Below are 23,068 nucleotides of genomic sequence, written 5' to 3'. Positions count from 1 at the left end.
TGAAAAATAAATGTTAAAAACATCATTTAAAAATTAAATAAAAACAAATTTTAAAACGCCATTCAAAACCAATTCTTCTAACAACAAAACACAGCAAAATCATTTAACAAGCATTCATTATACTCTTTGTCTGCTAGGCACTGTGTGAGGCATTCTTTCCACCATGCTGGCAAAGGAAAAGAGTCATTTACATCAATAAAAAGTGGAAGTATATTCTTATTGTATGTAGATCCTTCCTATTTCTTTTTCTAACCTTTAAAATTTAACAGCTTCTTGACATCTTGCCACATTTATATACAGCTTCCAAAAGAATCTTTTGTATATGCACCTGCACCCCTACTAATGCTTTTTGCCCTTCCAAACTAAAACACGAACAACATCTGGAGGTAAAAAAATCCACATAAATATTCTGTGAAGTTTGTGAAACAAATTAAGAGTAACAACCAGGTGTAAAGAAGTGCTTCTAAACAATCATTAAGAATGTGTCTACATAATAAGAAACAAACATTTGGAGAAAGACTAAACAGTATTAGAAGACAATGTTGTATCTGAGAACAGGTTCTATCTAATTTTTCTTTTTAAAAACAAGTTCAAAATGTTTTTCCTTCTGAATTGATTAGAATAGTCTGCACAATATTCTTGGCCAATTATCTCTGAATCAGAGGTATGCTCTGCCTTATTTTCCACATACTATCTCATTTCCTATTTAGTCATCTTCTATGTTGTCATTTTCATTTATATGACTATTCCCAATTGCATTTTTATGTGTTGTATACATTCACAATGACATATGAATAATCTTGCCCAATAATCACCAGAAAGTAGAGGGAATTTGTGAAGGAAAATCTAGTACTGTCATCACATCAAAATGTTGCCACAAATTGGTTAGAAAAAGATTAATGTAGATAATAAACTATAAGGAAGGAGAAAATGTCAACTTAGAAAGTGGAATTTTTTTTTCTGCTAAGCCTATTCTATGTAATTCTATATCTTACATTTTCTTAATTACATTAAACAATTAATGTAATTAAATAATTTAATTATTTAATTAACCAACTTAATTAGCACTTTGAAAAATTACATTAGTATGTAAAATTTTAATAGATTTTTTTGAAGCAGGAATAATTTGATTACTTTTATATTAAATATTAATTTATCGTGTGATATTACATAAATATTTCGTAAATTAATTCTAACATTTTTAAATATTAAATTAATAAATATTTATTTTAAATTACAAAAGTCAATTTTTAAAAGTAGGATATGTTCAGATCTGGTTAATTATACTTTTAAAATTTGACATGCTAGAATTGATGCTTATTGAATAAATATTAAAGTTTACTAAATATTTCAGATCTATTAAATGCATCATAAATACACATTTCATTATTCTACATTTAAAATTTTTTAAGAAGCTTTCAATAATATGAGCTGTAAACAGAATGTATAATTATAAAAGGTCTGTTGTTTAAAAGAGGATATCTTCTAATGAGTTCCAAAATATCATTAAGTACCATTACATGTGATAATGATCACATCAGCAAACATCCTTCTTACTTGATTAGTCTTCTTAAAATGTACAATGTACATCCCAATATTCCTGATTGCCTGATTCTGATGCATTAATTGTGCAAAGTTTTAACAAATCTGATAAGACAGCCCAGAAAAGTAGTCTGCAATTGAATGGTAAAACCTTTTTAAAAAATGAAAAAGATCTGAAATTTTTATAGCATTAGCCATAAAATAGTAACATAAAACAGAGCAGTTTAAGGATTATTCTTTTGCCAGCATTATTACCTTTAGTACATCAAGCCCATTTTATATGGATAATAAAATAACACAAATAAAATGTCTGGAAACAGAGTTATGTAAAACTAGCCACTTTTCCTTAGCAAAGATTTATATACAAAACCAGAAAGTTTAACTGTTTTCCCCAAGAGCAATATTTGGTCATTTTCCCTAGTAACTATGATCTTTGAGATTCATTTTTTAAAAATAGTTCTGATGTCATAACATATCATAATTTTGCCTCAATGGTAGCTTCTTTCAGAAATTTTGTTTCCTCCTAACTAAAGTGGTCTCCTCACTCTCCACCCCAAGGAAAGAAAGATAATCACTTTCATAAGCATGTATTCAGTGCTCACCATATGCACAGTACAGAACCAAGAATTGGGAATACAAAGACAGAAATTGAAAACAGTCCATGCCTTTGAGAAAATTATACTGTAGGGAGGAGAATAAGGAAGAAAGGAAGATTTTTAGACTTTTTGTTCCAGTCAGTGATTAAAACTCATTTCCACCATTTTCATGACACTACCAGGACTCAAAATCTTGCACATTCATTCCCCTAATAACAGAAAGAAAGAAAGAAAGAAAGAAAGAAAGAAAGAAAGAAAGAAAGAAAGAAAGAAAGAAAGAAAGAAAGAAAGAAAGAAAAAGAAAGAAAGAAAGAAAGAAAGATGGGAAGNAAGGAAGGAAGGAAAGAAGGAAGGAAGGAAGGAAGAAAGAAAGGAAGAAAGAAAGGAAGAAAGAAAGGAAGAAAGAAAGGAATTATTGAATTTTTTTTTTAATAATTACTGCTAAATGGCAACAAGCAGGAAATGTGTTCTTCTCAGGAAGGCAACTGATCAGATCAACATCTGATGAAGTAATTAGATATCATTTGCTCTTTGACCTGTAGACTATAATAGGGCAATCATGTACCTGTGACCATTTGTTAAACTCACCTGGACACCTAGGTGTTTTGTGGGCTACTGCAGTACCACTGATTGGTCGTCCATTGGGAGTAACACACCAACAATATCCCGTGTAACTGTGACATTGTACCTGTCAGGGAATCACACAATGAATGGAGTTTCAAAAGAGAGAATTCTCCATATTTATTCAAACACATGTAGTTTTAAAAACATCTTAACAGGTGAGAAGTTGTTTTATGCAGAAGGATACCCACAGTCTTGGATATGTTGGTAATAACATATAATAAAGGAATAATATAATATATATACTATATAATAAAAGAATAAGGAATAAAGAAAAATATAATAACGGGAAAATGGCTCAATAATGCTATTTAAAAAATATCTGAGCTCAAAAGAAACCTTCGTGTCATCTAATCCAACCACTCCTTTCTAATAAATGGGAACCTATGGTCCAAAACGTTAAGTGATTTGTCCAAGGACACAGTGCTGGTGAGTGAGCTTGGACTAAAACTCAAGTGCCCTTTTGTTCCTTCCATTATACAACCTCTAATCTTGGTTCTGCTTTTACAAAGATCCCATCTAACAAGCAACATGTGCATGAGGGGAACATAAAGTTTCTTCTCTTTACCTTTCTCCCTCTTCCTCCTTCAAATGGTTTTGTAACTTTCACAAAGAACAGAGACCCCTATTGTCAAAAAGCATAAATGGACAATAAAATGACGCTGTGAATCATGGAAAATTTAATGTGCTAATCTGAGTAACTCACTCCAAGAAAACCTATTCATTTGTTTTGTTTTCATTAAAATGATTTTAAGATTTTATTCATTTGTTTTTTTCTAATAAAAAGAGATATTTGTATTATAAAACGTAAACTAGCATCCTTAGAATCATTGAATTGGGTTTTAGTAGGCCTGAGTCCTTGGATGTGCTCAGTCACTGATTGGTTAGTGATTTGGAACAAGTTTAAACTCTCTAAATCTCTGAATTCCTAATCTAGATATATTAGTTATTAGGCTAGATAATTAATAAAATTTTGCTATGATTTTGTGACTCTAAGTGACAACAATAACTTTCACCCTTCTGAAAAGTCACAATGTCCTAATATTATATGAGAAACATCAATAAGGAAATTAGTGTATGCTATATTCTCATCATCAATATGAGATATGAACACCAATGCAATAAATTTTCCTTCTCCAATTCACTCAATAATAAATGTATATAAACATAACTTGGTATACAGATGAATTTTCCCAGAATTATCTATGAAAATAATGACTTATCACATAAGCACAATAACATGATACAGTGGAAACAGAACAGGTTTGAGAGTGAGAGAATATTCAAATCTTGTTACTGATCCATGCCTCATTTTCCTTATCTGTAAAATGTTGGGATGTGGTAGATGACTTCCAAAGTCCCTTCCTGATGAGGATCTATAATGTTATCAATCATTATATTGGCCTTCAATGTAAATGGCTAGTTTCCTCATTGCACTTCATTCATCTACTTTTTGACTACCTTCTCCCTCCCTTCTTCCTCAGCTTCTTCCTTTGCCTACTCAGTTGCAGAACTCAAAAAAGTTTGTAACCTGGCTGTATGTGCCATCATCATTGCATTCTGGAATGAAAACTTGCTGAAATTCCTTGCGGGCTTGTTCCTGGGTATACTTCCTTTCTGCCACACATCTTGATACATCTACAGAAAAGAGATTGGTAGCAACAGGTTAAAAAATATAGAAATTTGTATACAAAGAATACAGACATGACAGGCTTAAGAAAAAAAAATTTTTTCTCTATAAAATTCTCCCATGAAAAATCTACTTTTTATTCATTAAAAAATGAAGTAATTTGCTCCATTATTTGAAATATTTAGGACATTGTTTACTCTTTCTAACACTATTTAAGCAATCATTTGCTATATATAGAAAAGTTTTAAAAAAAGAAAGAATGGCAGTCTTGCAATTTGGACTATAATTTTGGTGACAAATTCATAAGCACCTTAATAATAAAAGGTGAGAATTACAAGGTTGCCTCAAACTGTAGCCTCTCAGTAGACTAAAGACCTACCACCAACATCCAATTAGATGGAAGCTCAAAAAGGAAACAGTCCTAGATTCACTCCAGAATCTAGAAAGGAAAGATGAGCAGGTAGAAGGGGCTGAGAGATGTCCTAGAGAAAAAGAGGTATCCACAAGGTCCAAAGGCAGGAAATCAAGCCATGCATAAGTCTATAGCTATTGCTCATGCCTTAGGTTTATATGATATAAAAAAGAAAATGAATATATTCTCTCCTCCAACTTCAAAATTATTTAGAAGAAAAAAAGGGTAGATAACTAAGAAGTATTCTAAGCAACCCCCAAAATTTTTTCAATAAGCATAAACTACTGCTTTTACCATCTTCCAGTAAAGTTCTATGTCATTGCCTTCAAGGAATAGATATAACTAGCCTTTTGAAGCAATCAATAAAGCAATCAATTAACATATATTAAAAGCCTGTTATGTGCCAGGCATTATGCTAAGCTCTGAGACAATTTCCATCGACCTGAAAAAACTTTAAGTATGAGCCAGTGATGAACTATTTCCTGGGGACCATCTGAGAAAAGTCTGAAGAAACTCCTTGTCAGATTAGATGCAGAGTAACAAATCTGGAGATTGCATCATTCTGACAATTAGCCACTAAGACAGAGAAAGATTGTCACCTGAAAAGAGTACCCACTCTGATTGGTTAAAGATGTTGTTGTTCAGTTGTTTCTGTCATGTCTAATGACACTTCATGCCCTCATCTAAGGTTTTCTTGGCAAAAAGATACTAGAGTGGTTTACGATTTCCATCTCCAGCTCATCTGACAGATGAGGAAACTGAGGCAGTCAAAGTTATGGGACTTGCCCAAGGTCACCCAGCATAAGTGTCCAGAGGCCATATTTGTATTCAGGAAGATGAATTTTCCTGACTTCAGGCCTCTTACTGTATCCACTGCACCACCAAGCTGCCCTTAAAGATACCTGGCGTATTAAAATGTTTCTACCATACTATAATCCTTACATTAAATTTTATGTTTCTTTGATTAGAAAATTGCTCATATGCCCTCAGTGAATTAATGCAAATGTTTTCAGTCAAAGAATACATTATTGTGGGAATATTTTATTAATAAATGGAGAGATCATAAAATTAATACCTAAGGATCTAAACCAGGGGTTGGCAACGTATGGCTCTCGAGCCATATCTGGCTCTTTTGAGGGCCAGATATGGCTCTTTCTGCAGGAGCCATGAAGTCAATTGTTTTCAGGCGCTGTTCCAGGAGCACACACTGTGAGCTCTCATGAAATTACATTTTTAAAAATGTGGTGTTTATGGCTCTCACGGCCAAAAAGGTTGCCGACCCCTGATCTAAACCAATGAATCAACAAACATTTCTCAAATGCTTATAATTTGCTGAACACTGTACTAAGCTCAGAGAATACCCTATCCCACCAAAAAAACAGACAAATAGTCATTGCCTTCAAGGAACATACATTCTAATCAGAAATGAGACAATATGTAAGGAAATAAATAAAAAATAATATATATAATATGCATGCATATTATATATATTATTTGTTTATTTATATGTTATATATATTTACTTATNTGAGGGCCAGATATGGCTCTTTCTGCAGGAGCCATGAAGTCAATTGTTTTCAGGCGCTGTTCCAGGAGCACACACTGTGAGCTCTCATGAAATTACATTTTTAAAAATGTGGTGTTTATGGCTCTCACGGCCAAAAAGGTTGCCGACCCCTGATCTAAACCAATGAATCAACAAACATTTCTCAAATGCTTATAATTTGCTGAACACTGTACTAAGCTCAGAGAATACCCTATCCCACCAAAAAAACAGACAAATAGTCATTGCCTTCAAGGAACATACATTCTAATCAGAAATGAGACAATATGTAAGGAAATAAATAAAAAATAATATATATAATATGCATGCATATTATATATATTATTTATTTATTTATATGTTATATATATTTACTTATACATTATATATATTTACATATATATATATAGTGTATACAAGTTTATGAAGATCTGCTAGTTTGGCTATTCTAAAAACAAGATAGAAAATTCAAGGTAATCTTTGTTTGTCTTAATAATATAAAACTTGAACTGTTCTTAAATATATTGATTGAGCAGGTAGGTAAGCAGAGCATCATTGAGATTACCTGGGTTCAAATCTGGCTTCAAATACTTTCCAACTGGGTGACCCTGAGTAAGTCACTTAACTCTGTCTCTCCCTTGATGCTCTTCTGTCTTAGAATTAATACTAACACAGAAGGTAGGGGTTTTAATTTATATCTTAAGATCATAAACTATATTATTTACCCATACCACTTTCAGGACTCTAATAAAACGAAGTACAATTATAGTATTACTATAGCCCAATGTTCTTAGGGTTCCAGGGCCAAGAAAATATTTTTCTAAGAATAAAATGCTTTTCAGTGTTTTCTACCATGGACCTTGAATCCTAGGATTAGCACCTCAAGGATATATTTAACTTGCTTTGGGTCATAAAATATAGTTCACTTAAATTTTATAATTTAAAAATAATTGGTTCCCCAGTTTGCTCAAACATCTCCAGCTGCTTTAGGGTAGCTTAAGGGCTTTCTCAAATGCAGGAGATACCCTTCAAAGGCAGTCTCTCTTCTGGAGCCTTTGTATCATGATTTTTTAACCACTGAATACTTTTACACCAACTGGGTAAGCTAAGGAGTTCCATGATGCTTCTGCCTGGGCTGTTGTCCTATAACCACAATTGTGCTAGAGAGAATTTCTGCCCTTTAATTTCTGCCCTTCGACAGTGCTAAGTTTTGACACTAGCCTTTGATAAACCTACCTTGGTTAATGTACTGCATTATGTACTACAGACCTGAGCATTTAAGAACATCTCCTTTAACCAAGTTTCAGTGCCTTAAGTTTTATTCTGCATATTGGCCTTGGCGATCTAGCACTTAGCAACATGTGGTTTTAATGTAGCCTATGTTTTTAAACTGAAGATAAATCACTGCTTTGGTGGACTTCTGTCCTCATTTTTTTCTGTAGAACCTGTGGTTTGACTGTCTAAAAGGAAAAGTGATATAAGCTCCACCATGCAAAGACTCTACTATGGTACAGATAGAGTTATAAATTATCTCTAATATTTGAATTATCATGGAAAATGCCAAAAAATGATGAATTTTCCAAAAGACTCACTGGTTTTATTTCTGGCCCAGACCTCTATGTCTATTAAAAACTTCATATTTGCAGCTGATCTAATACTCCCCAAACTTGCAGCTTTCAATTTTAATGGGATATTAAATTCCAGTTTTATGCCTAACATTTCTTGGATTATTTAGTCATAGGAAGCAATTAAGGTTTAGCTCCAGAGAACTATAGGACCTCTTTAAAATTATCCCACAAAATCAAGTTAACAGTCACCTTTACTTTATTAAATAAAAATGCTAAAACAATGCAAGATCTTCATATTATTCCTCACATGTCATCCATTATTCTATTTATCCCATTAAAAAGTATTTTGTATTAAAAGCCTGTATAATTTTTCATGATTAAGATACATTCAAATGAAAACTGACTAAAATAAAATATACATACGGAGGGAGATACAGATAGATCAAAACAGAGAGAGAAAAGGTGGGAGGGAGGGAAAGAATAGAGAAGTTCCAAGCCAGGAAGAATTTGGTTTATACCTGTCCCATCTTTGACATTGCCAATATGGCAATATGACCCTAGACAAGTCCTTTAACCTCTTGACGCTCTGGTCAACTTTCCAAGATGATCAGTTACTAAGAAAGAGCTGACCTCCCTCCATTGCAGAGTTTCTTTACTTGGCAACTTCTTATGCCAATAAAATTATAGTTCCACTTCCTAATATGTATATACATAAATGTGTATGCATACACACATGCACTTATATCCCCTACATACATGTAACCTATATGTGTGTTAAAAAATGACTGCTCTTTAAAGGAAATCAGTACTTGGGAAAAATTGTTAAAAAGAAAGTAAAATACTTCTTTGTTACTAAAACACCACCTTAAATTCTTTATATTTCTTGTCCTTCTACTACTTGACTAATTCATAAAAACTAAATGCCCATCCTTCTAGGTCTCTTCCTATTTAGCTCTACAAACATTCTATTTTACTGAAGACTATTTTCTTTACATTTTCTGCGGCATACCAATGGAGGTACAAATTGTTCCTTAATTTTTTTTTATTTAGGGTTTGTAAATGCTTACACCTATATCATTTTCACGCTGTGATAAGTTTGGTCAGGAAAATGGCAAGATCTGGCCCATTTTCAAGTGGAGTTTTGCTCTTTAGTGCTCAGGCATCTGTTGTGGTTTTGTTCTGGACACTGTAATTCTAGTTGTCCAGATGTTGAATCTTCAAAGGACAAGTGTTATGCCATTCCTGTTCATAGCTTTTTTTAAACTATGGTGGCTTGGCCAATTTTTACCCCAGAGCAAATTTAGAGTAAACCTAAAAGATCATACTTATAATCCTAGAATAGGGCAAGTGGTTCATTTAATCCAGTCTCAGCTCTTCTACCTTACAAATGAAAAAAAATGCTTTACATGGATTTGATTATGAGCACTGGTAAATTTTTACTTCAAAGACTTTATGAGGTCAATATATAGATAAATTTTTTGTTGCTTATCCAGATACCACAGACAAGGTTTTACATAGAAGAGTTTTGCTGTTGTTTTCAAATGATGTGACTTTAGCTAACATAAAAATTAATCTGTATGATTTGGAATTTTCCTCTCACTGTAAATAAAATTGTTCATTCGTTCTTTCTCGCTCTGATAACCAGGAGTGATTTGTTTGTTCAACAAAACATTTTTGTCATAGGAACCATCAAAATGCAGGACTAACTAGGAAGTAGAAACAAACCACAGTGTCTTACATCTGTTAGTACTGATGATGGTTTTTCTTTAAGCAGGAAGCAAATCATTTCCTACTTTTTAAAAAACTCCTCAGATAGGGGTTAAACAATAATTTGAAGAGACAGCTGTCCTGAAGATCTTACATGGAAAGATTTTAGAAAGCATTACTTGAAGTGAGCTAAAAGCTTTGATGAAACCAACGGGGACTAATAACACACTGATGTTTATAGACACCATTGAGTTTGATAGTTACAAAGGCTGAACAGCTCCCCTGGTAAGGCCTTCTAATTGGCATTTTAATTTATAAGTTCTACATGATACAGAACTATATAAAAGTAAAAAGAAAAAACCCACTGGAAATAGATGTATTATACTTTCAACTTTTTACTTTTAACTTCTGGGTAAATTCACCAGAGTTCTAATATATATATATTAGAAAGAGCCTAAGGACTACCTTTAAGCAATAGGGTTTATTTTAAGCTCCCAACTTTTATAATATAAAATCAGTGTCTTGAAATGAGATTTCCCTGGATCAAATCCATTTAATTCAACAAACACATAAAATCATTATGATGTGAAAGATGCTGTTGTAGGCACTGGGATCACAAAGACAAAAATAAAGCAATCGCTTTCAAAGAGCTTAGATTCTCCAGGGTATGGGGTAGAGAAATTAGAGCACATATAAAGATAAGAAAAATACAACATAATTTCAATAAAGTCCTAGGAACTAGAATAAACAAGGATGATTCCATGAAATGTATGGTATTAGATGAATCTTAAAAGAAAATGTGGATGATTATAAGCAATGATGAGGAAAGCATTCATTCTACTAGGCACTGGATATGACCTGTGTGAATAGATGCATGGTGCTAGGAGAAGGAATGATGAAGCTATTTTGCTCGTAACTGAGTACATATTGAGAGAAATATGGCATTTGGCTAGAACTAGATTGTGAAGAATCTAGATGTCATTTGTATTTTGAATTAAAGAAAAGAGAGCAAGTGAAATTATGAGTAGAAGAATGATATAATTAGGCATGGATTTTGGAGATTATTGGTAGTGTGGATGTGAATTGGAGAGGGAAGAAAAACACATTATAGTATCTCACAAAAGTTAATTTTAAAGGTCATTTTCATAATATCAAACTTCCCTTGGTACAAGGATCCAACTTTTTAACATAAATATTCTCCTAGCAATTTTGTATAGTTGTGAACATTGAAGCATTATAATCTCTGAGGAATCAAGACGGGAAATGAAGCATATGTAGCAGATATCAATTGATTCCTACATGTTCCCAATAAGAACTGTCATGAAGAAAATTTACAACAAAACCTATTCAATAATTTTTTAAACTTTAATTTTCTACAATCTGTGCAAATGGCTCATGCTTCTTTGTTTTACTGTCAGACTTCTTCAAAGAGTTTTCAACATTAGCTTTCTCCACTTTCTAACCACTCACTCCTTAGCTCATTTCAATTAGACTTCCCTCTTTATTTCTCTATTGTCACTGTTCTTTAAGAAGTTTACTAATGATCACCTAATAAAGTCATTTTCTCCTCATTCTCTTCTCCCTTTGCCTTTCTGCAACATTCGGTATTTGTTGATCAGCTCCCCTCCTCCTAACTTCTGTGACATTGGACTTTCTCTCTTGACTGGCTGCTTGTCCTATTGTCCTAATACGATTGTTCTCCTATCTCTAGCTGGATCCTCTTCCTTCTCCCATACTCTTAACCAGGCCTGTCTCCCAACATGCTTGCTACTCTCTTCTTTCTACATTATATTCTTTGGTTATCATATACACTTCTAATGGTTTAATTAGCTTAAAGGAGATGAATTCCAAATCTATATCACTGGACCTGAATTCTCCCCAAAGATCCAAACCCATTGATCAAATTATTTAATGGATAATTCTTTCTGGATATGCTGTTGACACCTCAAACTCAACATGTTAAAATAAATTCATCAAAACCTGCTCCTTCCTCCTGACTTGTAGGATTTAGACCTGGAAAGAACCTGAGAGGTCCTATAATGAAAACTCTTAATTTAACATATGAGGAAACTGAGGCCAAAAGAAATTAAACGAAATATCTAAAGTCATTGAGTAGTAAGTGGAAAAGCTAAATTAACCCCTCAGGTCTTCTTACTCTAAATCCAGGATTGCTGCTTTCCCTATTTTGGTTACTGCCACTAGATTTATCTTTACTATTATTATCTGCTCATTTGTTCTGTAGTGGGAGCAATATCAAAATCATTATTCCATGCTATATCAGCTAGTTTTTCTTTAAAGAGTATTAAAACCAACCTCAAGACTTCATTAGCTAAAGGAACTAGAGGTTGAGGCTGTTGACATAAGTTCTTGGTAACATAAGTACAAGAGAGCCACAAAGAGTTCTATTTATTCTCTGATGCTTGGCTTATAGGAATGGCAACAATGACAACTTAGTCAAAGGAGCTTCTCTCAGATGAATTAACTCAGCGTGTTCCCAAAGCCAGTCCTTATTGAATATCCAATATCCTTCTCTTCCTATGGCTAGGCAAATCTCTTTTTATTAACTGTGGAATGAACTATGAGTGTTTTGTTTTGTTCCAGTATCAAACATAAACTAGCAGGGGACTGAACTGAATCAAGCCTAACCCAGAACAATCACTATTATATAATCCATCACTCTTATTGATTCTGTCCCCCAAATATATTTCATAACTGTCAGAACCTTCTTATGTCAGTCATCCTAGTTTAAGACTTCATTATATCTCTTATAATATAGAAATCAATTCCCTACCAATCTACCTGTATCCATTAAGTACCTTAACTGGCAAGTATCCAATGAATCCTAAAATGTCCATTGGCCAGTTGAGTAGTTTTGATACACAATTTTGATTGTCTCATTCCACTATAAAACCCTTTAATAATTTTTCAGTGTATGCTCAAAAATGACCAAATTCCTTACCTTGTTAATCTAGATTGTCCAAAAGCTTGTTCCACCTTAGCTTTATCTCACAATGTCAACTCACTCTAGCTAAACTACCATCCTATGAACCCTCCCTTAATTTCTCCAGCCAGAAGGGATTAATTTCTTTCTTTCATAAACATAAGTTTACCTTCTCTGTGCATCTGTTTTCTATTTTGTATTATGGTTAATTTGTATATCCATTTCCCATTGAGTTACCAGGGTGATTTTTCCTGAAGCACAGGTCTAACTATATCAGTCTCCTACTCAGTAAACTCCAATAGCTCCCTATTACCTCCAGAATCAAATACAAAATCCTTTGTTCAGGGTTCAAAATCCTTTATGATTTGCCCACTCCTACTTTTCCAGACTCCTTACACCTTATTCCCTAATATAAACTCTTTGATCCAATGATATTGGCCTCCTTGCTATACCACGAACAAAACACTGTTCCAGGCATTTCCTCTGGCTGTTTCCTATGCCAACAACACACTCTCCTCATCTCTGCCCCTTAGCTTCCCTGACTTCATTAAGTCCCCCATAAAACCCCATTTTTTTAAGGAATTCTTTCCCAAGTCCTCTTAAACCCAGATCCTTTCCTCTTGCAACTATTTCCTATTTATCATATATAGTTTTTATATATTTTTATTGTCTCCCACATTAAATTATGAGTTTGTATAGGGCAGGGACCATCTTTTGCGCTTTTTTTTGGCATTCCTACCCCTTAGCACAGTCCTGGAACATAGTAGGTACTTAATAAATGCCTCTGGATTGACTGATCAATATTTTATCTCTCCCACTAGCTAAAAAGTCCTTGAAGGTAAGACTATCTATCTCTTAGATATCTTTATTCTTCTTCAAAACCAACAACCATGTACTGCATATAAAAGACAATTAATGAATATGTGTTTAATTTAATCATCTATTAACATTGTGGCCAGATAGTCAAAACATAAACTTATTTTGTAGTGAATTCAAACAATGATTTCTATAACTGTGAAATTATTATTCAACCAGTAAACTTCTGATAGGCATCTGACAGAGACACTCGCTTTCAGATTTATAATATTTAAATCATCCATCATTCTAATAGTTAAACTGTGAGCTAAACTCAGAATATTGTGCTGGAATTCTTCTTGGCACAGACATTTTCTTTCTCTTTAGAAAACTTAAATTAAATAGTTGTGTTTTAACTGAAAAATATGTTAGTTCCCCAAGTAGGGCCAAGCACTTGAAATATTCATATGCAGTTGGGTTGCCTAACATAGTGGCATTTCTCCATAAGATTTTGCTGGGAAGTATATTAAAAGCTTCAGCTCGTCTATAACTGGCAAAAATATCAATCAAGTATTCCAAATAATTTGGAAAAGACACTAAGTTTTCAACCACTAGAAGTAATTTTATTTTAAGTGCAAGAGACACATGGGATCAACAGTAGTGGGACTATCGCCAGAGTAGTTACAGCTGCCAATGAGTTTAAACTTAGAAATATGTACCATTTATGGCCTTTTAAAATGCATAAACAGTTAATGCAAAATATGTAAAGACAGAGACTACTTGTGGCCACCACCATCAATATGTGTGACTTTATAAGAATTTACCATTTCCAAAGTAGTAGGGTTTGGCTAAAAGATTCCTGAGACCAATAATTCTTGTATACCTCCATTTTAACACACTATAACATCTATTTGGGAATTCTGTCCACTTACATATTTTATAAGTATTGTGCTACCTAACTGCTTATTATTTCATAGCTGTATGGGTCACTTAAGCAAAAAAGGAGAAATATATTTTATGTGACATTCCGAACATATTTTGGTGTGTTTCTGATCATCGTTTGAACCTGAGACCTAAGGTAAAACCTCTTGTTATGTCTACTTTAGTCTATAAAGAAAGACATTTCTAAACACCAAACCTATTTAGAGCACCATAAAAGAGTTAAGGTAAACATCAACCATATAGAGTTTCGACAAGAAATGAAGGCAGATATGATTAAAAAGTGCCAGCCCAATTGTGCTTGTAATGACTGTTTCAGATATGGTCATTGTGCATTTGAAATGGAATGAAACCATACCTTAAAAGTAGAAGAAGTGAATGAGAACCAGTTCTAGGGATCCATTAAAAGAAAAGAGTCATGATCAATAAACTAATTCTTAGAACACCTTGATTCATGACTAATGATTCAGGTAACAAAACACAAACTTTTTAATTCCATATCAAAGTCGAGTAACTCCATATTCTTGCATGACCAAAGAGTGTCCACTGTGACTAAGTGCTCTTTTATGGATTAATTAAATTAAGTAAACCTCCCCAACATCTCAACTGGTTGTTACTAACCAGTACAATTGTAAATTATCCTATCTTCAAAGGCAGCCCCCTAAAGAACTATGATTCAGGAAAAGGAGCAGATGAAGACCGTTACCAAAACACCTCAATGATCATAGCCTCTTAAACCTTAAAGATCATCTGATTCAATCCCTTTCCTAAATAAGGAAATAAGGAAATTGAGACTGGAAAAGTTAGGTTAGTCTCATCCAGTTAATGCTACAGACAGGACTAAAAAGGAAAAAAAATAAAAGAATTAAAAATAACAAGAATATCTCATTAGTCAATACTTATAAAGTGCTTATTAGTTTCCCAGAACTATGCTTGGTACTATGTCCTTGTACTCTATAATGAAAATGAAAATTAACAGAAAAAATTATAAAAATATACTATTGTGCAAATTAGAGATGATTTACAACTACAGGAAACTTTGCCAAGATCTCATTGGAAAGCTTATTTACTTCAGATATGACAAGTTCTTCAGCTATAATCTCTTAAAATAATTGGACTTGTTCTATGAAAAGGCATAGGCCAGAAGTATAGATCCTTTTTATTTCTCTGTGTGTGTGAGTGTGTTTGTAAGAAAATGAGAGAAACCAAAGGGCTCTAAAACTGCTTACCCATTGACTCAAGAATACCACCACTAAGTCTGTATCCCACAGAGATCAAAGATAGAGAGAAAGGACCTACTTGCACAAAAATATTTATAGCATCTCTTCTTGTGGTAGTAGAGAATTGGAAACTGAAGGGATGCCCATCAATTGTGGAATGGTTGAACAAGTTATAGTATATGATTGTAAAGGAATACTATTGTGCCATAAGAAATTAGTTGATCACCAAAAAAAGCCCTTGGAAGAATTATGTGATGCAAAGTGAAGTAAGAACAAGGAAAAGGTTGTACACAGTAACAGCAATAAAGTATGATGATCATGTGTAAATAACAACCATTATCAGCAATGCTGGGATCCAGGACAATTCTGAGGGAATCATGATGAAAAAGGCTCTCCATTGCCACAGAAGGAACTGACAGTCTGAATGCAGATTGAAGCATGATGTTCTTCACTTTATTTCCTTTATGTGAAATATAACAGTATGTCTTCTTTCACAATATGATGAATATGGAAATATGTACTGTATAATTACAAATGTGCAATCTATATCATATTATCTGTCACCTTGGGGAAGGGGAATGGATGGGATTGAGGAGAAAACATGGATTGCAAAATGTCATAAAATGGTTATTAAATATTATACTAATGTAACCTAGAAAAAATTAAAATTTAATTAAAAAGAGTCAGGAACAGAGGTAGAGAGAGACACAAAGAGGAGAGAAAAGTGAAAGAGAGAGACAAAGGAAAAAAGATACAAAGAGAACGGATACATAGATATAGAGAGAGACAGGGAATGAAAGACAGAGACTTAGGAGGGAGGAAGACAGATAAGTAAAGAGAGGCTTACCAAAGGAGAATGTTAGGGAGAAAATGGGAGAAACTGAGCCATGCCACAGAAAAGTTACTGCTGACAAATACCCACCATTCTATCAGAAGGCTGAAAAATCTGGTTTTCTTCTATTAGACACTTCTCCTCTAGATACAGCTCAATTAAAGACCAGATACACTCATGAGGTATTTCAGGCACTGAAGATAACAATTTGGAAGTTTGAGCATGATTCTCTCAGTTTATGTAACCTTACACTATCTGACCTCTGAAAAATAATTCTCAACCAAATTATGTTAAGGCCTCCTTAATGCCCTTCTTGGGCATGAGTGGTAAAGGTTAAATGATCTCCAATGTTTTACAAAAGGTACTTTGGATGCCTTGATAATATCAGCACCCCTGGAAGATGTAGAGTGGAAAATAAGAAAAACTTGAGTCATTTATTAAATAATCATGCGGCAAAATATTAAGCAAAAGGCTTTCCCAGGAGATTATGAAGATAAAAAGCTTTGTAATAAGCAAACTGAACTTGGATGAAAGGTACTATAAATAAGTACTAAGACTTATATAACAATAATACTCATTATTAAGCCAGATTAAAATCCTAGGTAACACTATGGGAATTATTTAAGGAAAGAACAAAGGTTCTCAGAACTTATCATCTTAGTTGTAATAGTGACAATAGTAATTCTCATCTGTGTATAGGATGTGCATCTGACCTTATAATGATAATAGTTCACTTCCTATGTAAAACTTCTTAGAACTTAAGTTGTTTCCCAGGAGGAAGTTCTGACTCTATATATCAATAATAATGGTGATGATGATGACAATAATAATACAACATTAAAAAAATAGTAAATGATCAGTTACTAAATCTCTTTCATCCAAATTCAGTTTGCTTGTTATAACCACTTTGTCTGGAAAATATTCTTAAAGAGCTTTTTTCTTTTTGCCAGATTGTCATTATATTTTCATATCAGAAATATCCAGGTGAGTTTCATTGTTTCATTGTATTCAGCTATTTTTACTTTTGTACAGCTTGAAAATTAAACAAAAAAATTTAGACTCATGATTTAAGAATAAAACATTAATTTTTATGCTGCATTCAAGAAGGGCAAATTCCACATAGATTAAATTAATCATCACTAACTTACCAGGGTTCTATCCAAAGCCAATAAAGTAGTCAGGTTATCATATGAAATAGATAAAATATTTTTAAATAAATCTAGTTAACTTCAGATTAGAAATCCTGTGTGTGACCCGAAAATGATTATATATCATGAAAAAATGTTTAAAAAATGCACAGAGATTTGGAGACAAAATTCTCATTCAAGCTATGATAGCTTTCATTGGAGAATTGCATGCAGGATGAATATTTTAGCATTTTTATGATAATATCACAGTTTCATAGTCTCATAAATGATTTATTGCCTTCTCATCCCTGTTCCTGACATTCCCTGAACTTCAAAATCCTACCCCTATTGCTGGCTCATCCTAGAACTGAGCTCCTGGAGATTCATTGCCTTGAAACACCCTACAGTGCATGCCACCTATTCAACCTAGAACATGCCTCCTGCCCTTATTCTCCCTTTGGTGACTTTTTCCTGGAACCCCCATTTTGCCAAAGGATATAGACCAGTTTTTTTTTTCATTCCATCCTTATCTTGTTCTTGACATTCTCTGAACTTTAAAATTATGTCCCTGAACCAGTTATCTTCTGTAAGTAACCTCCTTTAAAAACAAACATTGTAACCCTCTTTAAAGACCCATCCTGTAAGTGTGTAGCTGCTGAGGATCTTAGACATCTTTGCCAGGGCTGTCTTGTTCCTTTATCAATGCAAACTTTGAGTTAGAACATGTAGAATCTTGTCATAGGTGATGTTAACATAAGCATATAGATTTTTCAACCACTGATTTGGAAAGTCATGGGATTATGATGCCTATATTCCAAGAGAAAATTTGCCCTCTACTTCCCTTCATCACTTTCTGATTCTTTTTGTGGGTTTTCTTCCCCTATGAGAAATTAAGCTTCCCTGAGGGAAGATACTATCTTTGTCTTTGTTTATAATTATATCCCTAGCATTTAGCACAGTGCCTGGTATATAGTAAGTGCTTAATAAATGCCTGTTTCCTTCCTTCCTTCTAAATGATCAATATGGACACACCATCCACCAACTCACACCCTTCTACATTCTCTCAAAAGAATAAAAAAGCGAACATCATGGGCTAGAAATCTGAAATGACTTGAGGAATAAAGAGGTGGTCAGTATAGGAAGCCTAGATGAATTATGGGTATAGGGGGGAATGGGATACATTTTCTCTGTATGGGAAATCCTTTTGGCTATCTGCCAGAATATAGGCAAACTCTTTTTAGATATTGTAAAGGCAGATATACATTAATTCCTGCAGGGTATTCACCACAGTAGAATTCCCTAATGTTTGCTATGAGCACAATCTATAGTGAAATCAATGGAATAACCCCCTTTTAAAGACACAGCCTGTAAAGTGTAGCTGCCAGGGCACTATCTTGGTCATATTGCCCCACTGAGGCTGCTCTGTTCCTTTATTAATGCTAACTCTGAGCTAAGACATATAGAGTCCTGGTTATATGTGTTGTTAATATAAGCATACAGATTTTTCATTGATTTGGAAAATGATGGGATTATCATGTCCACATTCCAAATGAAATTGCAGTCACTACAATATGGATTCCAAGAGTAGAGCCAAAGGGCTACATTACACCAGACCATATTTTGAATCCTATAAGTATCTGCAAATCCCTTGACTTAACTGGAGGCCACTGGTTACATATTTTATTTCCTTTTTGAGAACTGGGGAAGCAGTCCAGTGTGTGGTGTAGTAGAAAGAGCTCAGGAAAGGAAGTTAAAGAGATCTGAATTCTAGTCCCTACCCTCCCACTAAAAAGCTATCTGATTTTAGCCAATGATTAATCCTTTCTGGCTGCTCTTTTCTTATCTGCAAAAGGAGGTGGAGTAGATCAAGTGATATCTAAAATCCCTTCCAGTTCAGATATGGGATTGTTTTTCTTTTAACCTTTTCTTTTTCCTGGTATTGAATAAAGTGGCAAAAACTTAATGGTCCACTACTTTTGTTTTAGCAAGGTGGTGCAGTGAATAAAATAGTTGGGCCTACATTCAGGAAGGCACATCTTCCTGAGTTCAAATCAAGCCTCAGATGCTTACTAGCTGTGTGACCCTGGGCAAGTTACTTTACCCTCCTTACCTCAGTTTCCTCTGTAAAATGAGCTGAAGAAGAAAATGGCAAACCTCTCTAGTATCTTTGCCAAGAAAGCCCCAAATGGGGCCAGATAGAGTCAGACATGATTGAACAACAACCTCTGTTTCACAGAGCTGAGTGCAGAGTTACTTCAGCACAACAAATTTACTTTTGTGGTGTAAAATTTTGATAAAATGAATAAGAAGCCTGTAAAGGGGAAATAGCCCTGAAGTATCAGAGTATTCTAGCAGATAAGCAAAATAAAACCAGGTCCACAAGAAAACACCTGTATTTGATTCAAATTAACTAACTATACAAAAAAAAAATTCTGTTTTGAATCTTTAAGAGATCAGAAATAAAATTTGAATTTAAGTTTGAATTTAAGTTATCAAAGTTGATTTTGTACATAAGTTAACACAATTGTTAGATTTCCATCAGGATGGGGAAATGAAAGTTCCTGGTTTATATCTAATAAATCCACCGCATTTAATAACAGAATTCCTTGCTGAAAGGAAAGGTGACATGAAGTCTTAATTGGAGGCCCTCCTCCAGGCCTTCCACAGGATGTTTGAGGTTATATAAAGTAAAATAGCAATGAAAGGGATTTGAAACTGAAACTATTAATGCAATTGGCTGACCTCCATTGTGTTTTCTTAAACTTATTGTTATATCCTAAGCCTGCCCTAACAATTACTTTTATAGGAAGCAGCATAACTCACTTAATATTCAAGGGCATTGTAAAGTATTTCCTAATTTCTCTACATAGAGATATACAACTACTATCAATATATGAAAATCATTTTCTGTTCAAGATCATAAGTGAGGCACCTAGTGTTCACCTACTGAAGTTGAACACAGGGCAATCAGAGATACTGTCAATCTAGAACACTCCAAAATAACAAACTACAAACTTGTTGATACCAATTATTATTTGCATAAGTCAATTTGATCATAAGTTCTACAATTTTCCTCTGAACAAAAAGATGGGAATTCTCACAGTACCAGTCAAGTTAAAAACATTAAGTCAAAACCATTCATCTGGTAAACATTGAATAGATGTAAAAATTATCCTCTTTTTTTTTGAGAGGTTTGATCTTTAATTTTGAGTTCCAATCCAAAATTTAGAATGTTATCAATTATCCTTTATAAAGGACAAATAAACAGATCTCCAAAGGAAGATATTCATTCTTATATGGTGCAGGAACTACTAGGCAGTAAAAATTGATCATTAAATATTTAACTTCTGTGAAGAAACTTTAATTGATTCCCCCATCTTGAGAGAATGTAAGTCTCTTGGAAAAAGGTACCATTTTGTTTTGTGGTTTTTTTTGTCTCCATATCATCAATATCCAGTCCTAGTACAGTGTCTTAAATATAATAAATGTTTACTGAGTTCAAAGATAAGCAAGTTAACTGATTCCATTGCTCAGACACTTATAGGTTCTTCACTGGCTTGATGATATAGCCAGTATTGTTTTGAGTGCCATAATAACCCTATAGAACTAAAATTTTAATACAAGTTATGTATAGATCATGGGATTTTATCAGAAAGGGTATTTGAGATATACTTGAAATACTATAGAGTAACAATGTGTTAAATCTGTAATGTATTAAGATGAATATCCTTTTCAATTGCATTATCTCTAAGCAGTTCATCAAGCTTTATAATCAGTCAAAGTAGTTTCTGATGATAAAACAATCTATTCTCTATAATTTTTAAAAAGCATTTTATTCATTTAATATAATTTATTAGGTGCCCACTCTAAATCAGAGAATGCTAAGCCCTAACGATACAAAGAAATAAATGAAAAATGTGTGATGGATCTCCCTGTTTTGAGTCTTTCCATATGTCAGTCCTTCCTTCATTCACCTTTCAAAGTGATCTTCCTAAAACCATAGGTATATGACTTCATCATGAATAAATTCTTATGTTTCTCTATGGATAGATCCCTCCAGAATCAAATATGAAATTCCCTATTTGCATTTTAAAGCCCTTCAGAACCTTGTTGTTATCATTCAGTCATGCCCCCATTTTGGATTTTCTTGGCAAAAAAGTAGAGTAGTTTGGAGTAGTTTGCCATTTCCCTCTCAAGTTCATTTTAAAAATGAAAAAACTGAAGCAAATAGGGTTAAGTGACTTATCCAGGGTCACATAGCTAGTAAGTTTCTAAGATCAGATTTAAATTCAAGAAGATAGGTCTTTCTAGCTTCAGGTCCAGAGCTCTGCCCACTGTGCCACCTAGCTGATTTTTACATCCTATCCTTTTCCACATACTTTGTGCCCTGTTTCTTGCAAAAGACACTCTAGCTTTCAATTTTGCGCCTTTTCAGTGACTCTCCTATATTCTTGGAAATTTTCTCCCTCATTATCTCTGCCTCCTAGCTTTCTTCATATCTCAGCCAAAATCTAAGCTTCTTTAAGAAAATTTTCCCAGTCCTTAATATTAGTGCCTTTCCTCTGAAATTAAAACCAATTTATTATAGATTATGTTCATATCATATAACATACAGTATTATATAAAATCTAATATACTTATGAGAGTTATGTTTAATATTTTTCTGTGTGTGTATATATATATATTATAGTTGTTTATTCTTATTTATACATAGTCATTTATATGTTATCTCCTTATTAGATTGTGAATTCCTTCAGAGCAATGGTAGTTTTTTTGTTTGTATCTCCTGGCAAATAGTAGGTACTTAATAAATGTTTGCTGACTTAAAATAGACTATATTCAAAATTCAATTAAAAATTAAGGAAGAAAACAACATACATAGATACTACATTATCTTTTCTTTTCTTTTGGTCTAGACCATAAATTTCATCTGTGTAAGAAAGTCTTAGAAGAGCACTACCTCTAATAACAGGCTCAATTATTCTACATTGTACTCTTACAGCTTTCTCCAGGGCATTAAGTGACTTGTCCATGATCACACAGTCAACATGTGACCAAAATGAAACTCAAACCCAAGTCTAATTCTCTTTGTCCAAATATCTTCCAATTATATGAAGATATCTTTAATGACCTTAACCTCTATTTTTCTTTTCCCCAGTCAAAAGTGCTCTAGGTTCTTGAATTGATCTTCATATGGCATGGTCTTGAAGCCTTTCTCCACTCTGAATGCTTTCTAACTTATTAGGCTGTGCTTCCTATTGAGGGTTCCTCCCTGCATTCTCTAGCCTTTTTCTCCCATCATACTGACTACCATCAACTACCCCCCAAAATTATGTCCCTAAATTTTGCAGAATGGACTAATTCTCTTCTTTCTTGAAAACTACATACAGAAGGAAGCAGTTCTGTGAGGTCCTTTAGAACTGAAGTGACCCAGATTTCCAATTCAATGAGTTCTCTTCAAATGCCCTGCATTGCTATGAAAGCTATTATTGTTTCATTATGGAGAGATATACTGCCCTGATTAGATATATGAAACAAATGGTGGTAGTTAACATTAAGAAAATGTCACATACTGACACAAGCCCTACAATGCCT

General features: G+C 33.6%; 1 protein-coding gene across 1 annotated transcript in view; it reads right to left on the bottom strand.

The window, feature by feature from the left end:
* The window catches only part of SMOC2 (SPARC related modular calcium binding 2), a 277,433-nt gene that overhangs the window by 161,064 nt on the left and 93,301 nt on the right, over window positions 1-23,068 (bottom strand). The window contains 2 exon segments of the mRNA XM_044675484.1: window positions 2,727-2,826; window positions 4,291-4,397. Of these exon segments, the coding sequence (XP_044531419.1) occupies window positions 2,727-2,826; window positions 4,291-4,397 (207 nt within the window).

This window comes from Gracilinanus agilis, chromosome 4, assembly GCF_016433145.1.
Source record: "Gracilinanus agilis isolate LMUSP501 chromosome 4, AgileGrace, whole genome shotgun sequence".
NCBI classification, from domain to species: Eukaryota; Metazoa; Chordata; class Mammalia; order Didelphimorphia; family Didelphidae; genus Gracilinanus; species Gracilinanus agilis.
Note: the sequence above shows the minus strand (reverse complement) of the source record. Positions and strands in the feature narration are given on the sequence as shown.